Consider the following 12129-nt stretch of genomic DNA (forward strand, 5'->3'; position numbering starts at 1 on the left):
ACCTAATGAAAGGCCGCTGGGAAGCACAGCTGAGCAGAGACCTGGGCGAGAAGTGATCAGAGCATCATCAACAAACAGTCATCACCATGGGAAATTTTTGTGGCTCGCAAAAGAACACTAATGTGCGCATTAGTCTACCGGCTGTCTGCTTTGTCTGGCAGATTGCTATGATTGTCCTGTTTGGAGTTTTTGTCCGGTACAATGAGGAGTCAGATGCGCACTGGGGAGAGCACAAAAAAGCCCACAACATCACCAGCGACATCGAGAATGACTTCTACTACAGATATCCCAGTAAGTACAACAACAGACAATCTACAAGGAAATTCACACTGTAAAAGAGATTATATATTTAATAGCATGTGTGCATGTGATGATCCTGTGTGATTGAGAAAATATAGACCACTAGTCAGGGCTGATGGCTGTGGTGCATATTGTTGTACTTCAGACTTCTGGTATTTTCCCACTGATGTCAAATAGATGACTTAAAGGCCTTTTCACACCGAACATATGAATTGTAGTATAGGAAGGTAACTTTGTTTTTGTCGTTCATCTATTGCATTTAGTTTATTTTAAATCTATTTTGTCTTCTCGCCATATGAATTGTAGTATAGGAAGGTAACTTTGTTTTTGTCGTTCATCTATTACATTTAGTTTATTTTAAATCTATTTTGTCTTCTCGCCATATGAATTGTAGTATAGGAAGGTAACTTTGTTTTTGTCGTTCAACTATTACATTTAGTTTATTTTAAATCTATTTTGTCTTCTCTGTTTTATCTAGTGCCAAAAGTATTCACACCGAAACAAATTGGATTAATTGGTCCGCCATGTTGAATTTGACGTGTCAACAAGCTGCATTGTGATTGGTCAGAGGTGCTGCCGTCGCCGCGACCAATTGGAAAAATCGACCCGGAGGCGAAAAAAAAATTAATGTCGCTTTTCGGGTTGCGAAATTACGTCGGCGGTGTGCAATGTATCATTGACAAGTTATTGGTTCGAAAAATATTATTAACGCGCGAATAAATCGCGCGTTAAATTCGCGTCTGGTGTGAAAGGGCCTTAAGAATTTCTGCAGCAGTTTAGTTTAAATGTTAATGTAAAATACAGGATGTAAGAGTTTGTCAAAGCCTGCTGTTATGTAATCGTTCCACAAATGTCAATATGTAAATACATGGCAGTACACCTTCACACGTAAAGCCGTAGTGTTTAATCGCACTCCCTCCAGGTTTCCAGGATGTCCATGTCATGATCTTTGTTGGGTTTGGCTTCCTCATGACCTTTCTGAAACGCTACAGCTTTGGTGCTGTTGGCTTCAACTTCCTGATTGCCGCCTTTGGCCTGCAGTGGGCTATTCTCATGCAAGGCTGGTTCCACTCGTTCGACTACGCCACTGCAAAAATTTATGTCGGAGTTGAAAAGTAAGTCGCTTTGGAGAAAAGAAAGTTTTTTTTTTTTTCTCATCACCTAGGTGTGGTTGCAGAGATGATTTATGGAACTCTCATCCACATGACAAGGCCATGTCATAATAATGACCCGCCTTAGTTAATACTGTTTTTTAGTTGTAGATCTCAAGCACAAAACCAGTTGATTTACTGTATACTCAACCCTGGAGTCTGGGATGTTGCCAGTTTTGCCCTACCCAGCCTTGGGTGATCTGTGTGTTGTTCTTTGCTGTTTGCTTGATGAAGTGTCCACTAATGTGAATCTTGCTCTTGTCCTCATCCCCCACAGTATGATCAATGCAGACTTCTGCGTTGCTGGAAGTTTGATTGCCTTTGGTGGAATCCTGGGAAAAGTAAGCCCTGTCCAGTTGATGGTTGTCGCCTTATTTGGCGTCACACTGTATGCTGTGGAGGAATACATCATCCTCACCCTCCTTCATGTGAGTCTATTAATCACCTGATGAGTGAAAACTTTCCTTCAAAAATTGTAATTCCTATTTTGTGCTGCTGTGTCTCCAACTGTGAATTTTTAATATTTCCACAGTGCAGAGATGCTGGTGGCTCCATGGTCATTCACGCCTTTGGGGGGTACTATGGTTTGGCCATCTCCTGGGTTCTCTATCGACCAAATCTACACCAAAGCAAACGTCTCAATGGCTCTGTCTACCACTCTGATATGTTTGCTATGATTGGTGAGTGACCACTGGCAAGTTATATCTTATACCTTTAAATGTCACATGTCTGTATTTCTTTAGACACAGTTCATTTGGCATATCTAAAATTTTAGTTTTAATTTTTGGTCTGAATGATTTACTCTCACTTCACAGGCACACTGTTCCTGTGGATGTTTTGGCCCAGTTTCAATTCAGCCATTGCAAACCATGGCGATGGACAGCACAGAGCCGCCCTGAACACATACTTGTCCCTCGCTGCCTCTGTTCTCACCGCTGTGGCCATCTCCAGCATGTCCCAGAAGACAGGAAAACTGGACATGGTAATGCTAAATTACTGAAAAACACACACAAAGCACTTGTAAACTCTCCTCAGTTATCTAATAACTCTACAACCAGCCATGCAGCATTTACGTATTTCTCAATTGCTCATGACTAACATGCTGTTTTACCTGACAGGTGCACATCCAGAATGCCACTCTGGCAGGTGGTGTGGCCATGGGAACATCAGGAGAGTTCATGATCACTCCTTATGGTTCTCTCATTGTGGGTTTCTGCTGTGGAATCATCTCCACCTTTGGCTACTTGTTTGTCACGGTGAGCCTCCTTCACCTCCCGGTTGTTGGTCTGGGGCTCTGTGCTATGGTGTCGCCACTGCAGACAGAAAATAAAAAGAAGATTAATGAAGGATGGGTGAAAATCAGACAAAATGAAATCAGTTGTTGGCTGTTTGACAGGAGAATAACAACAAACTTATAAAAGCAAATGATTCATTTTAAGAGCACTTCTTAAGCCTGTTCAAGTTTTAATGTAAGGCATGAACAGACCAGTGAAGTGAAGCGAGGTGTCGTGACTCAACTCAGCATGTTTATACATGGGTGTTGGTGGCTCTGAGCATAACGTTCAAAGCACCAGCCGTTCTTTTATTGTTAGTGGAAGGATGTTTGTAAAATAAATAATGGGTTATGTAATAAGGCACCTTGAAAAAGGTTTAACTAGAGCGAAATGGGAATCTAGATAAATAGTGAATGCTCTGGAGACTAAAGTCATCAGTACAGTACTTTTAACAACCTGAGGAGGGTTTTATATTTCATTATTACACATAAATTTGACTTTGTGAATCTTTAAAGACTGTTTTTTTTTTAAAAAAAATAGTTTTTAGAGCAAGTGACCTTATGTTAGGTGGCTTCACCAAATAGTGAATTAAAATAGAGGAATTTTATATATTTATAGTATAAGAATTTACTTTCAGTTTTGTGGAGAATGCTATAAAAATGAATGTAGTACATGGTGTGGGTATCCATAATTTATAGAAGACTTATTTTAATAGTTAAGTGAAAAAGTGTTGAAACTAAAAAAAAAATGTAATTAACATGAAAAGTTATATGTGTTGTCGGCCATATTGTTGCTAGATCAGTAATTAATGAGTGACTGCTTTTCTCACTCTCAGCCTTTCTTGGAGAGCAAGCTCAAGCTCCAGGACACGTGTGGTATCCACAACCTTCACGCTGTGCCGGGGATGCTCGGTGGCTTTGTAGGTGCCATTGTTGCTGCAACGGCCTCTGAATCTGTTTACGGCAAAGAGGGGTAAGTGACTAAGACAAAAGCACTAAGAGTGCTTTCATTCACAAAAGCATTTCCACTTTCTGCTTCAGTTTTATATGTAAATGTATCATTTTTTTCCTGCCCAGGTTGAGCAGCACACTGGGACTTGAAGGCAGCTTTGCAAACAGATCTCCTGGTACACAGGGAGGCTACCAGGCTGCTGGCACATGTGTGGCAATTGCATTTGGTCTTGTTGGAGGAGGAATTGTTGGTGAGTTTGAAAAATGTATTGTTGTACTATCAGGGCAAAAGTAATATTTCCTTATCAAGCAGTCTGTTCCAAAAGAAAGTAATAATATTATTTCTAGAACACTTTGAAAAGGATTTACAGTGTTTTTAAAGAACTCCACATACACTCTTTAAATGGCAAGTCTTCATCCAAAATATGAAAAAAAAAACAGATAAAATAAGAGTCAGTGATGCTGAAAATATCAGCACCAGTGTTTCTGGGAGTTACCATTAAGAAGAATTAAATTATTTACTAGGAGGATGTTACAGTCCATTTAACACGTGCAAGATGCCACTTAGCCAAGATTCAAGTGAGTTTGATAACAAAAATTATTTACAAAACCGAGTCAGAGCCCTGACCTAAAGAAACAAAAGAAAAGGAAGCCCTGAACCATGCTGCACAATGGGCTGTTGGATTTGTACTTCATCCCCCAGCCTAACAACAATACACTTAAACTAATGAACTAAAGCTGAAAACATTGCTGCTGGTGACTTTCTGCTTCACTGATGACTAACCAAACACAGACCTAATACACAGTGCACTACAGAACAGGGCCTATGCTGCTGGTTAAGGCAGCCACCACTGCTCTTCTCCCCTCTCAGCCTGTCATGTGCCCAGGTGGGCCTGCTTTATTCATAAACACAAGTTAATAGACATAGGTCAGGATTGTGGAAGTGCATGTAACAAAGATGGGGGTAAATCTTATGATCAGATGCCTTCAATAAATTAATAAATAATTTTAAAAACCCCACATATTTCTTTAATCCTATAGTGAATGTTTGGGAGCCCAGGAACAGCTAAATGTACCTGCCTTGGACTTTTTACGCTGACTAACCTGAGGCTGAAGAGTATAAATGTGAAAAAGGTTTTAACAAGAAAAATGATTATTATGGCCAAGATGAAGGAACTGGGGTGAGAAGTCTGTCTTAATGCCTGTTTGTTCTCTCTTCAAAGGTCTGATCCTGAAAATACCTATCTGGGGCGACCCTGCTGATGACAACTGCTTTGATGATGAAGTTTACTGGGAGGTGAGAGAACCTTTCTACCACCAGATGGTGCTCTTGTGCTCTTGCCCTCTAACTGGAAAAGCAAGTTTTGCACTCACTTATTGCTGAGTTTCTGGCTCCAGTTTTTACCCCATGTGTCGGTTTCAGGTTCCTGAGGATGAGGAGACCATCCCTCCTGTTTTGGAGTACAACAACCACATGAGGCACAAGCAGCAAGAATTGTAAGCACCATCACACATACACATGTACTCTGCTCTCGCATGAATTTCTCATTTAATGTGAATTTCTCCTTTTTTGTTCCACAGATCTGCATCAAGCTTCAATATAGAGCAATGTTAGATATGCACAGTGGGAGCTTAGACTTGTTGCAGCTGTGAAACATTTGTTTATGAAGGCAGTGCACTCAAAAATGGGCAACCCTACAAGAAACGAACATTTTTGACATGCACAATTTATACTTGAGGAATTTGTTTAGCACCTTTGCCTCCTATTAGAATCTTAAAGTGATGACAGCACTGCACAGAATGAAGACCAAACATCTCATCTGTGGAGAAATAATTCAGAATAAAGGCTGGTATTACTCCTGAAGGAAGTTTTAACACACTATATGTTTATGTTCTATGTTATTTTGGAGAAACATGTGTACACTTTAATTTGCAGATGTTTTTTGAGTGGAAAATGCCAGATATTGAATCCAAGCAGTAAGATGAGGCACAAACAACTTGTGTTTCTGTTTATGTTGTGTAAGCTAATTATAATGCATAGAAGAACCGAGAGCTCTTTTCACACGTTTGGAAATACGTTCATATTTACGTACATCAGTTAGATAAAATAGCTCTTTTTAAAGCACTATACAAAACTATGAATTCTTTCATTTAATGCATTCCTTAATATTGCCATGGATAATGTTTAATATTGTATTTCTTTTTCAGTGAAGTTGTGTGGAAGCACTGTACTGTGTTGTACATGCAAAAAGAAAGCATTAGGGAATCAAAGGCATTTGTGCTGCCAACCTAGGAACTTTTTGAATTGTGTGTGTCTTAGTTATTTCTGTCAAATTCTGTATAGGTGTTTGCACTGTAAGTTGTGTGTAGAAATGATTAGATTTTTTTTTTACTCATTTGTTGCTCAACTTACTTGTTCTTGAGATGTAGTAACTACATATCTATAGTACAACCTGGTTGCTGTAATGTTGACTGTTGTCCAGGTTTATACACAAAGTGTAAGTAAAATTAAACAATAAAGTTGTATTATTATCTTTTGCCGACAGTCTTACAAGGCAACACATAAAATATGTTTTGCTACAGAATGAAGACATTTTTGGAAATTCCTCACTTTGTGAAACACCTGTGAAAGACTTGGGGTTCAGATTAGAATTTGGTTTAGGTTAGGGTTAGGGTTATGAAATTTGGTTCTGATGACATTATACCAGTGAGTGTTTTCACAAAGATAGAAGTACAAGTATGTGTGTATATGTGTGTGTGAAAATGTTAGAGCGGGAAGAATGGATGGATGATCAGTGCAGAGAAGAGGGTTAAACTGGACAGACTGTAAACTGCTTGGTGAAAGCATCTGTAGCTGATCACTGGATAAACATCTCGTCTGCATCATTGATCATTTTGACACAGCTATACAAATATAACCCGGCCAATTTTGAGTTTATAATTTCCCCTGTACTCCACAAGGTGGGGCTATGAGGTAAAAAAGGTAACTGCTACAAAGCTGGACGAAGGCTCTAACCCCCTGACTAGTTTGTGAAGTTTTTCCAGAAGTAATTTTAGGATGCACAGTTGTAAGTGTTAGTCAGACATGCATTTTAAAATTAGGAGAATCTCAAGGACACCTACTGGACCTACTGGATTCACTTACAGTATTTGCATAAAAATAATCCCAACTTTAAAAAAAAGAGATGGATTTGAATTACTGACAACACAACATATTGTATTAGCCACCTTTCATTTAAATAGACAATCCTTTAGTTGAGTTAAAATTTAGACAATATTAGTTTGGAAACTAGACATACATTTTTCTTGAATTTGAATCAGTTGGCAAAACAGATGAAGATCCTTAATAAACTGAGAAATGTCTTCATAGCTACAACACCTGTCCACAGCTTCCTTTTGACTTAACTTGAAGGTGTGAGTATGGACAGTCAACTGGGAGCCAGGAGACATCCAGCAGGTGTGCACCTCCTTCAGGACACTGCTTGTTGCCTCCAGGGCTCTGATCTCCCTGCTCCCTCTATTGTAATGGTAATGAGGCCTGGACTAGCCGGTCAATAGCCTCATTTCCTGACCAATCACTGTGACATTAATGAACTCTAAATACACTGAGTGGACACGTGCTTTGTGTTGGTCTTATCATGTTGGCTGGGCACGATCTTTATTGAGTGAAGAGGTCTCTAAAATGGCCAGGGTTAAGCAACTTAAGGGTGGGATTATTTGCTAAATCACTGCTGGGGTGAAATACCTCAGATTCTGTTTGTAGTACAACGAAACAAGCAAGCAACATTTATTTATATAACACTTTTCTAAACCAAAGTTACAAAGTACTTCACAATAAAGCCAAACTGCATTGTAATAAAAGACAAACTCAGCAAAATAAAATTAACAAAAAGCATAAAACATATTTAAAAGGGGCATCAGCTACTCAGTGAGGAATGCTTGCCTGTGTAAGTGAGTTTTCAAGAAAGAGTGAAACAACACCAAGTCAAGTGCTGACCGAATATCTAAGGGAAGGCTGTTCCATAACATTAGAAGATCTCAGAGATCTACCTGGGGTGTATGAGTGTAAGAGTTCTGAAAGATATGAAGGAGCCAACATCATTTACATGTGTTTTTCGAACACCCCAGTTTTTTCAGTTTCTATAAGTAGCTCAAGTCTAGTGAATAACCTAGCTAAGAAGTAAACTGCAACAAATCAAAAGCCACCAGAACTATAAATGTGTGTAAATTTAATATAAAACAGGCCTTTTTCATGGATCCAATAACAGGATAACATCCATCTTTTGTGCAGCAGTGAAAGTAAATGAAAACCTTGAAACTTGATGCAAACATTTCCTATAGATGTACCAAACTTTGTTGATGACTTAAAACAACAAATTTTATCTGGACAAAGGCAGTGTTGGAAAAGATTGTATTACTACCATTTTATCTGGAAAAAGACATTAACAAAAAAAGCCTGACCTTTACAGGGTTTCATCCTACAGCCAGATAATGAGTCAAAAAAAGAACAAGATGGTTAGCTTCAAATGATGCAATGGCAGCACAGTGTCCAGACTTTCCAGATGAGGAGTGAAAGCAAAGCAACCTACCCGTACACGTGCAACACATCGGAACACCTGCAACAGTACTTTTTAACTATTTATTCAAACAATATTTGGTTTCAGTTGTAGAAAGAATGTCACAAGTGTGCTTGCCAGTTTCATTACACTAATAACAAATGTAGAAATTGACTTTTTTTTTAAAAACCTTTGCATGGTACATTACTTTCGCATTAGAAGAACATCTTTCCTTCAAACATGTTTGATGGTTTTAAACCCCTAACCCAACAGACAAAGGGAACAGGACAAAACTAACAAACTTTAGAAGGAGAACAAGACTGCGGCGCACTGATAATAAGAGTCAAAATTTGTTCACCAAAACACCATAGTCCTCAGACTTTGGCAGGTTTGATGTAGCAGTATTAAATGCATTAAATTGATCAGTGTGCTTCAGTCTTCTTCAGTTCTTCTCTATAGGATAGGCAGACAAATAGATGTTAGGGATCTTTGCTTGAATCCAGTCTTTCCAATAACTGTAAAAGTTTTTTGACATGGTCCCAGAGGTGAGAGAAAGACCCACTGTAATAAAGATTTTTCTCTTTAATTGCAATGTAAAAAGGCCTTGCTAGGACCTGATGCCTGAGGAGTGTGGATGCAGCTCCTCTTGTGAATCCTATGATCCTGGGGAGAGTGTTTGTGAAACCACTTGGTCTGCTATTGTCCTCCTGGGACTGGCCTCCTCTGAAAAGCTGCAGAAAGCCTGTAATCAGATTAAAGGTTGCTGGGAAGGGGAGGGGGGATTTTTGAGGAATAGCAAAGAGGTCATGGAAGTTTTCTAATCAGTACCTACCATTGAAGTGTAGAAGAGGGGCTAAATAACGCAGCAGGAGGGTAGGCGAGAGGCAGGCTGGAGGGACAAATTGGCCTGTTGTTGGAGGGGGATAATAGGACAATGAGGGAGTGGAGTATAATCAGTGAGTATAGAGTGGGAGAGAATAGGTGCAATGGGAAAAGGAGGAGACTAAGGAACTCCAAAGGCGGTGGCCTTATCCCATCCTGCCCTGGCAATTATATCACCTTTGTGAGCTGATTGGAGCAGGCTGCAGAGTCCATCTGGGCTCATAGATGGACGCAACAACGTACATTTTCTCACTGTCCTCGTCAAGCGGCCTCACTGGGCCACTGAGCAGGATATCAGGGGCTCTTGTGGGCTAAATAAAACTCATCAGCACACTCCCGAAAAGCTCCTGCCCTTCTAGAGATCCAGAATACCTAATTACCACATGACAGTGACAATCACTACTCATGTCTTCATGCTTTCTCTCAGACTATTTCATTACGTTATGCCATTTGAAAAGGATGAAGATGTTTTGTAAGGCTCTAGTTCTCATGAAAATCAAGTAATAAGTAAATAAAAACTACAATTTGTTACTGATACATTCAGCTATAAAATGAATCTCCTCACTGTCCAGAGCTTGTAATGCTGATGTCAAATCACAAGACTTCCCACTGAGTGCTGAGTTCCACCAGTTTCTCCATAAGATCCTTTGTCATTGTGAATACTGATCAAACATCCATTGCCTGAACACCAGGCGTCACTAAAGGCCAATCACTCCTTTTTTTATTCAGTTGACAAGAGTCCATTTGTTGGGGTCAAAGAGGAAAGTCTCAGGGGGGAGACCTCTCAGCCAGCACTGGTGAGGAGGTGAACCAGAGAAATCACTATTCATAGTCTTTGTGCTTTGATTTGGGCACAAAGGCCACTGGTTCCCTGCCTCGACTGAGAGAGGTAGAAATCAGAGCTTTAAAACATGTACAAGGGATCCAAACTGAATGGTTTAGCTAATTAGGTGCTCCACCTGCCCCAGAGCCCTAATTAGTGCATAACAGATAGTATTTGATTATTATGACAAAAAAAATCCTGCTTTTTCTTTGTTTTTTGTTTTGGGGTTGTTGCTTATTGCAAACATTCAGTTTCATATGCAAACTAAACTTTGCATAATTGTCACATATAGGACAGAAGCACTTTTTAAAATATCTTTTATCTGTAAAAGATTACCCCGTTTCTGAGATGGGAAACACTATAAGTAGCCTCATGCACTGTCAAAATGCATGAAGAGATGGGTGGAGTACTAACAGAAAAAATGCATGAAGAGATGGGTGGAGTACTAACAGAAATAATAGAAAGTAAACTATAAAGACACTGCTGTAGATTTGCAAAAGTTCAGCAAATTGTTTTAGCAGGTGTCAAGCTCCAGGGTCAAAGAGGATCTAACTGTTGTTTATTAAATTCTGCCCTATTTTCATTCTCTTCTGGCTCCTAATAACAATCCCCAAATCAGCATCTGAACATTTCTTTGCGACAGAAAATTAAAAGTTCAACGGAATTGTTAAAACATGTTTGTATTTACAGTGTCTTTTTGGATTAAATTTGACCAGAGGCAGACAGTTGTGGATTATTTTCTCAAAAATATCTGATGAATTTGACACAGAAAGACCTTCACCTGCCTTTGCTACAATTTGTCAAAAGAAAAAAAAACAAACTCAACAGTCCTGTGGAACTACTTTTTGTTATGCTGCTGTTGGTATCTCACAGCAGGCAGGTTTCCAGACAAGACTGTACGTTGGAATGTGCACGTTGTTCGTCTGTCAGCACAGCTCTGTCTGTGCCTGTGGCGTGTTGGAGGTTTAAGGTTGTGCTTTAGTGCTTTTTTCCAAACACATACAGCGATGCATGGGTAAACAAACACATACTGTATATGTGACAGTTAAGAGTTATGCTTCATCAAGCAAAATACCTCATTTGGTGATAAACTTATTTTGTTCCCTTCTTAGACTGTAATTTTGTTTTCCTCACCAATGTGTAGCCTATTAGGACTGGTTACTGTTGTTTAGGTGAAAGTGCTTATGAAGAGATTATGTCCTCTAACTTCCTTGAGATGAGCGAGCAATATAAGGATTTCTTTGTACAGAAGTGGACACATGACTAATGCACTACTGTGGTGTTGGAGCTAGTCACTGCTACACTCATGTCTTTGTGCCTTAAGTTTTAGTAGGTGGTTGTTTTATTACTGTGCACAACTAAGTAAGTTGCAGAATTTCATGCAAAACATGACCATGGTTTTTAAGGAGTAGATAAAAAAAAAACATTTTTTTGGAACCACTTTTATTCCCACATTTGATCTGTCTGGAGCTACTTACCAATGAAAATGATCTGGATATTTAAGGGTCTGAAAATAATCTTTTCTAAATAAGCCTGAATAACATATTATACATCTACACCGATAACAAAGTTATTAACAGTAATGCTTCAGATGCTTCAGGATGAACTGATTTGATTTTGCTGGTCAAAGTTTAAAGGACATAGTCACTGTGACCTCAGGTTCACCCCATTCTTGTGAACAGAGTGTGTCAGGAACAACTTGAGGGAATTCCTACATATATGTTGATTGTGGAAGGTCAAGGTCAGTGACCTCACTTCTGTCCCATACCCGTGAATTTGTCTAGATGGCTGAGCCATATTACTGCAAAGCGATAATTCTAATGTTCCCTGTGGCCTGTTTTCTCACCCTTAAGAGCACCTTATGGCTCCCTGGAGTTACTGCTGTACCTGCAACTGAGTATAATTCTTCTTTACAGAAAATACTTCATTCAAAACTACTTAACAAAATCAAACATATCGCAGATTTCAGTATCTTATTGTAAAAAGGGCCTCGATGTGGCATCTTTTGTATGAATACATCATAAATCTCACTCCTCAGTGGTTTGCATAGTTAGGACATTTTTTTTGAAGGAGAATTTTGTGAACGACAACCTTAAAAATGAAAAGGCATTTCAACAGAAGCGTGTTCTTTGTGAAAGCATTATAATTACTGATTTTAGAATTTGATTTTAGTAGTTTTACAAATAATAAAAG

General features: G+C 39.1%; 1 protein-coding gene across 1 annotated transcript; it reads left to right on the forward strand.

Moving 5' to 3' along the window:
* Positions 1–6209, forward strand: rhcga (Rh family, C glycoprotein a). The gene is made up of 11 exons (XM_020610594.1): positions 1–291; positions 1223–1415; positions 1729–1879; positions 1984–2131; positions 2267–2433; positions 2570–2707; positions 3561–3697; positions 3802–3926; positions 4899–4972; positions 5099–5172; positions 5257–6209. The coding sequence occupies exons 1-11, from the start codon at positions 87–89 to the stop codon at positions 5288–5290; spliced, it is 1446 nt and encodes a 481-aa protein (XP_020466250.1). The 5' UTR covers positions 1–86; the 3' UTR covers positions 5291–6209.
* The last annotated feature ends 5920 nt before the right edge of the window (positions 6210–12129 follow it).

Source organism: Monopterus albus, unplaced genomic scaffold (assembly GCF_001952655.1).
Source record: "Monopterus albus unplaced genomic scaffold, M_albus_1.0 scaffold4.1, whole genome shotgun sequence".
NCBI lineage: Eukaryota > Metazoa > Chordata > Actinopteri > Synbranchiformes > Synbranchidae > Monopterus > Monopterus albus.

What these genes read in the sequence shown, in the direction of transcription:
- rhcga (XM_020610594.1), top strand. Translation starts at nt 87, where the DNA reads ATGGGAAATTTTTGTGGCTCGCAAAAGAACACTAATGTGCGCATTAGT. An exon ending in TGATATGTTTGCTATGATTG is followed by an intron (nt 2,132 to 2,266) that starts GTGAGTGACCAC and finishes CTCACTTCACAG; the next exon opens with GCACACTGTTCCTGTGGATG. An exon ending in TGTTGGAGGAGGAATTGTTG is followed by an intron (nt 3,927 to 4,898) that starts GTGAGTTTGAAA and finishes CTCTCTTCAAAG; the next exon opens with GTCTGATCCTGAAAATACCT.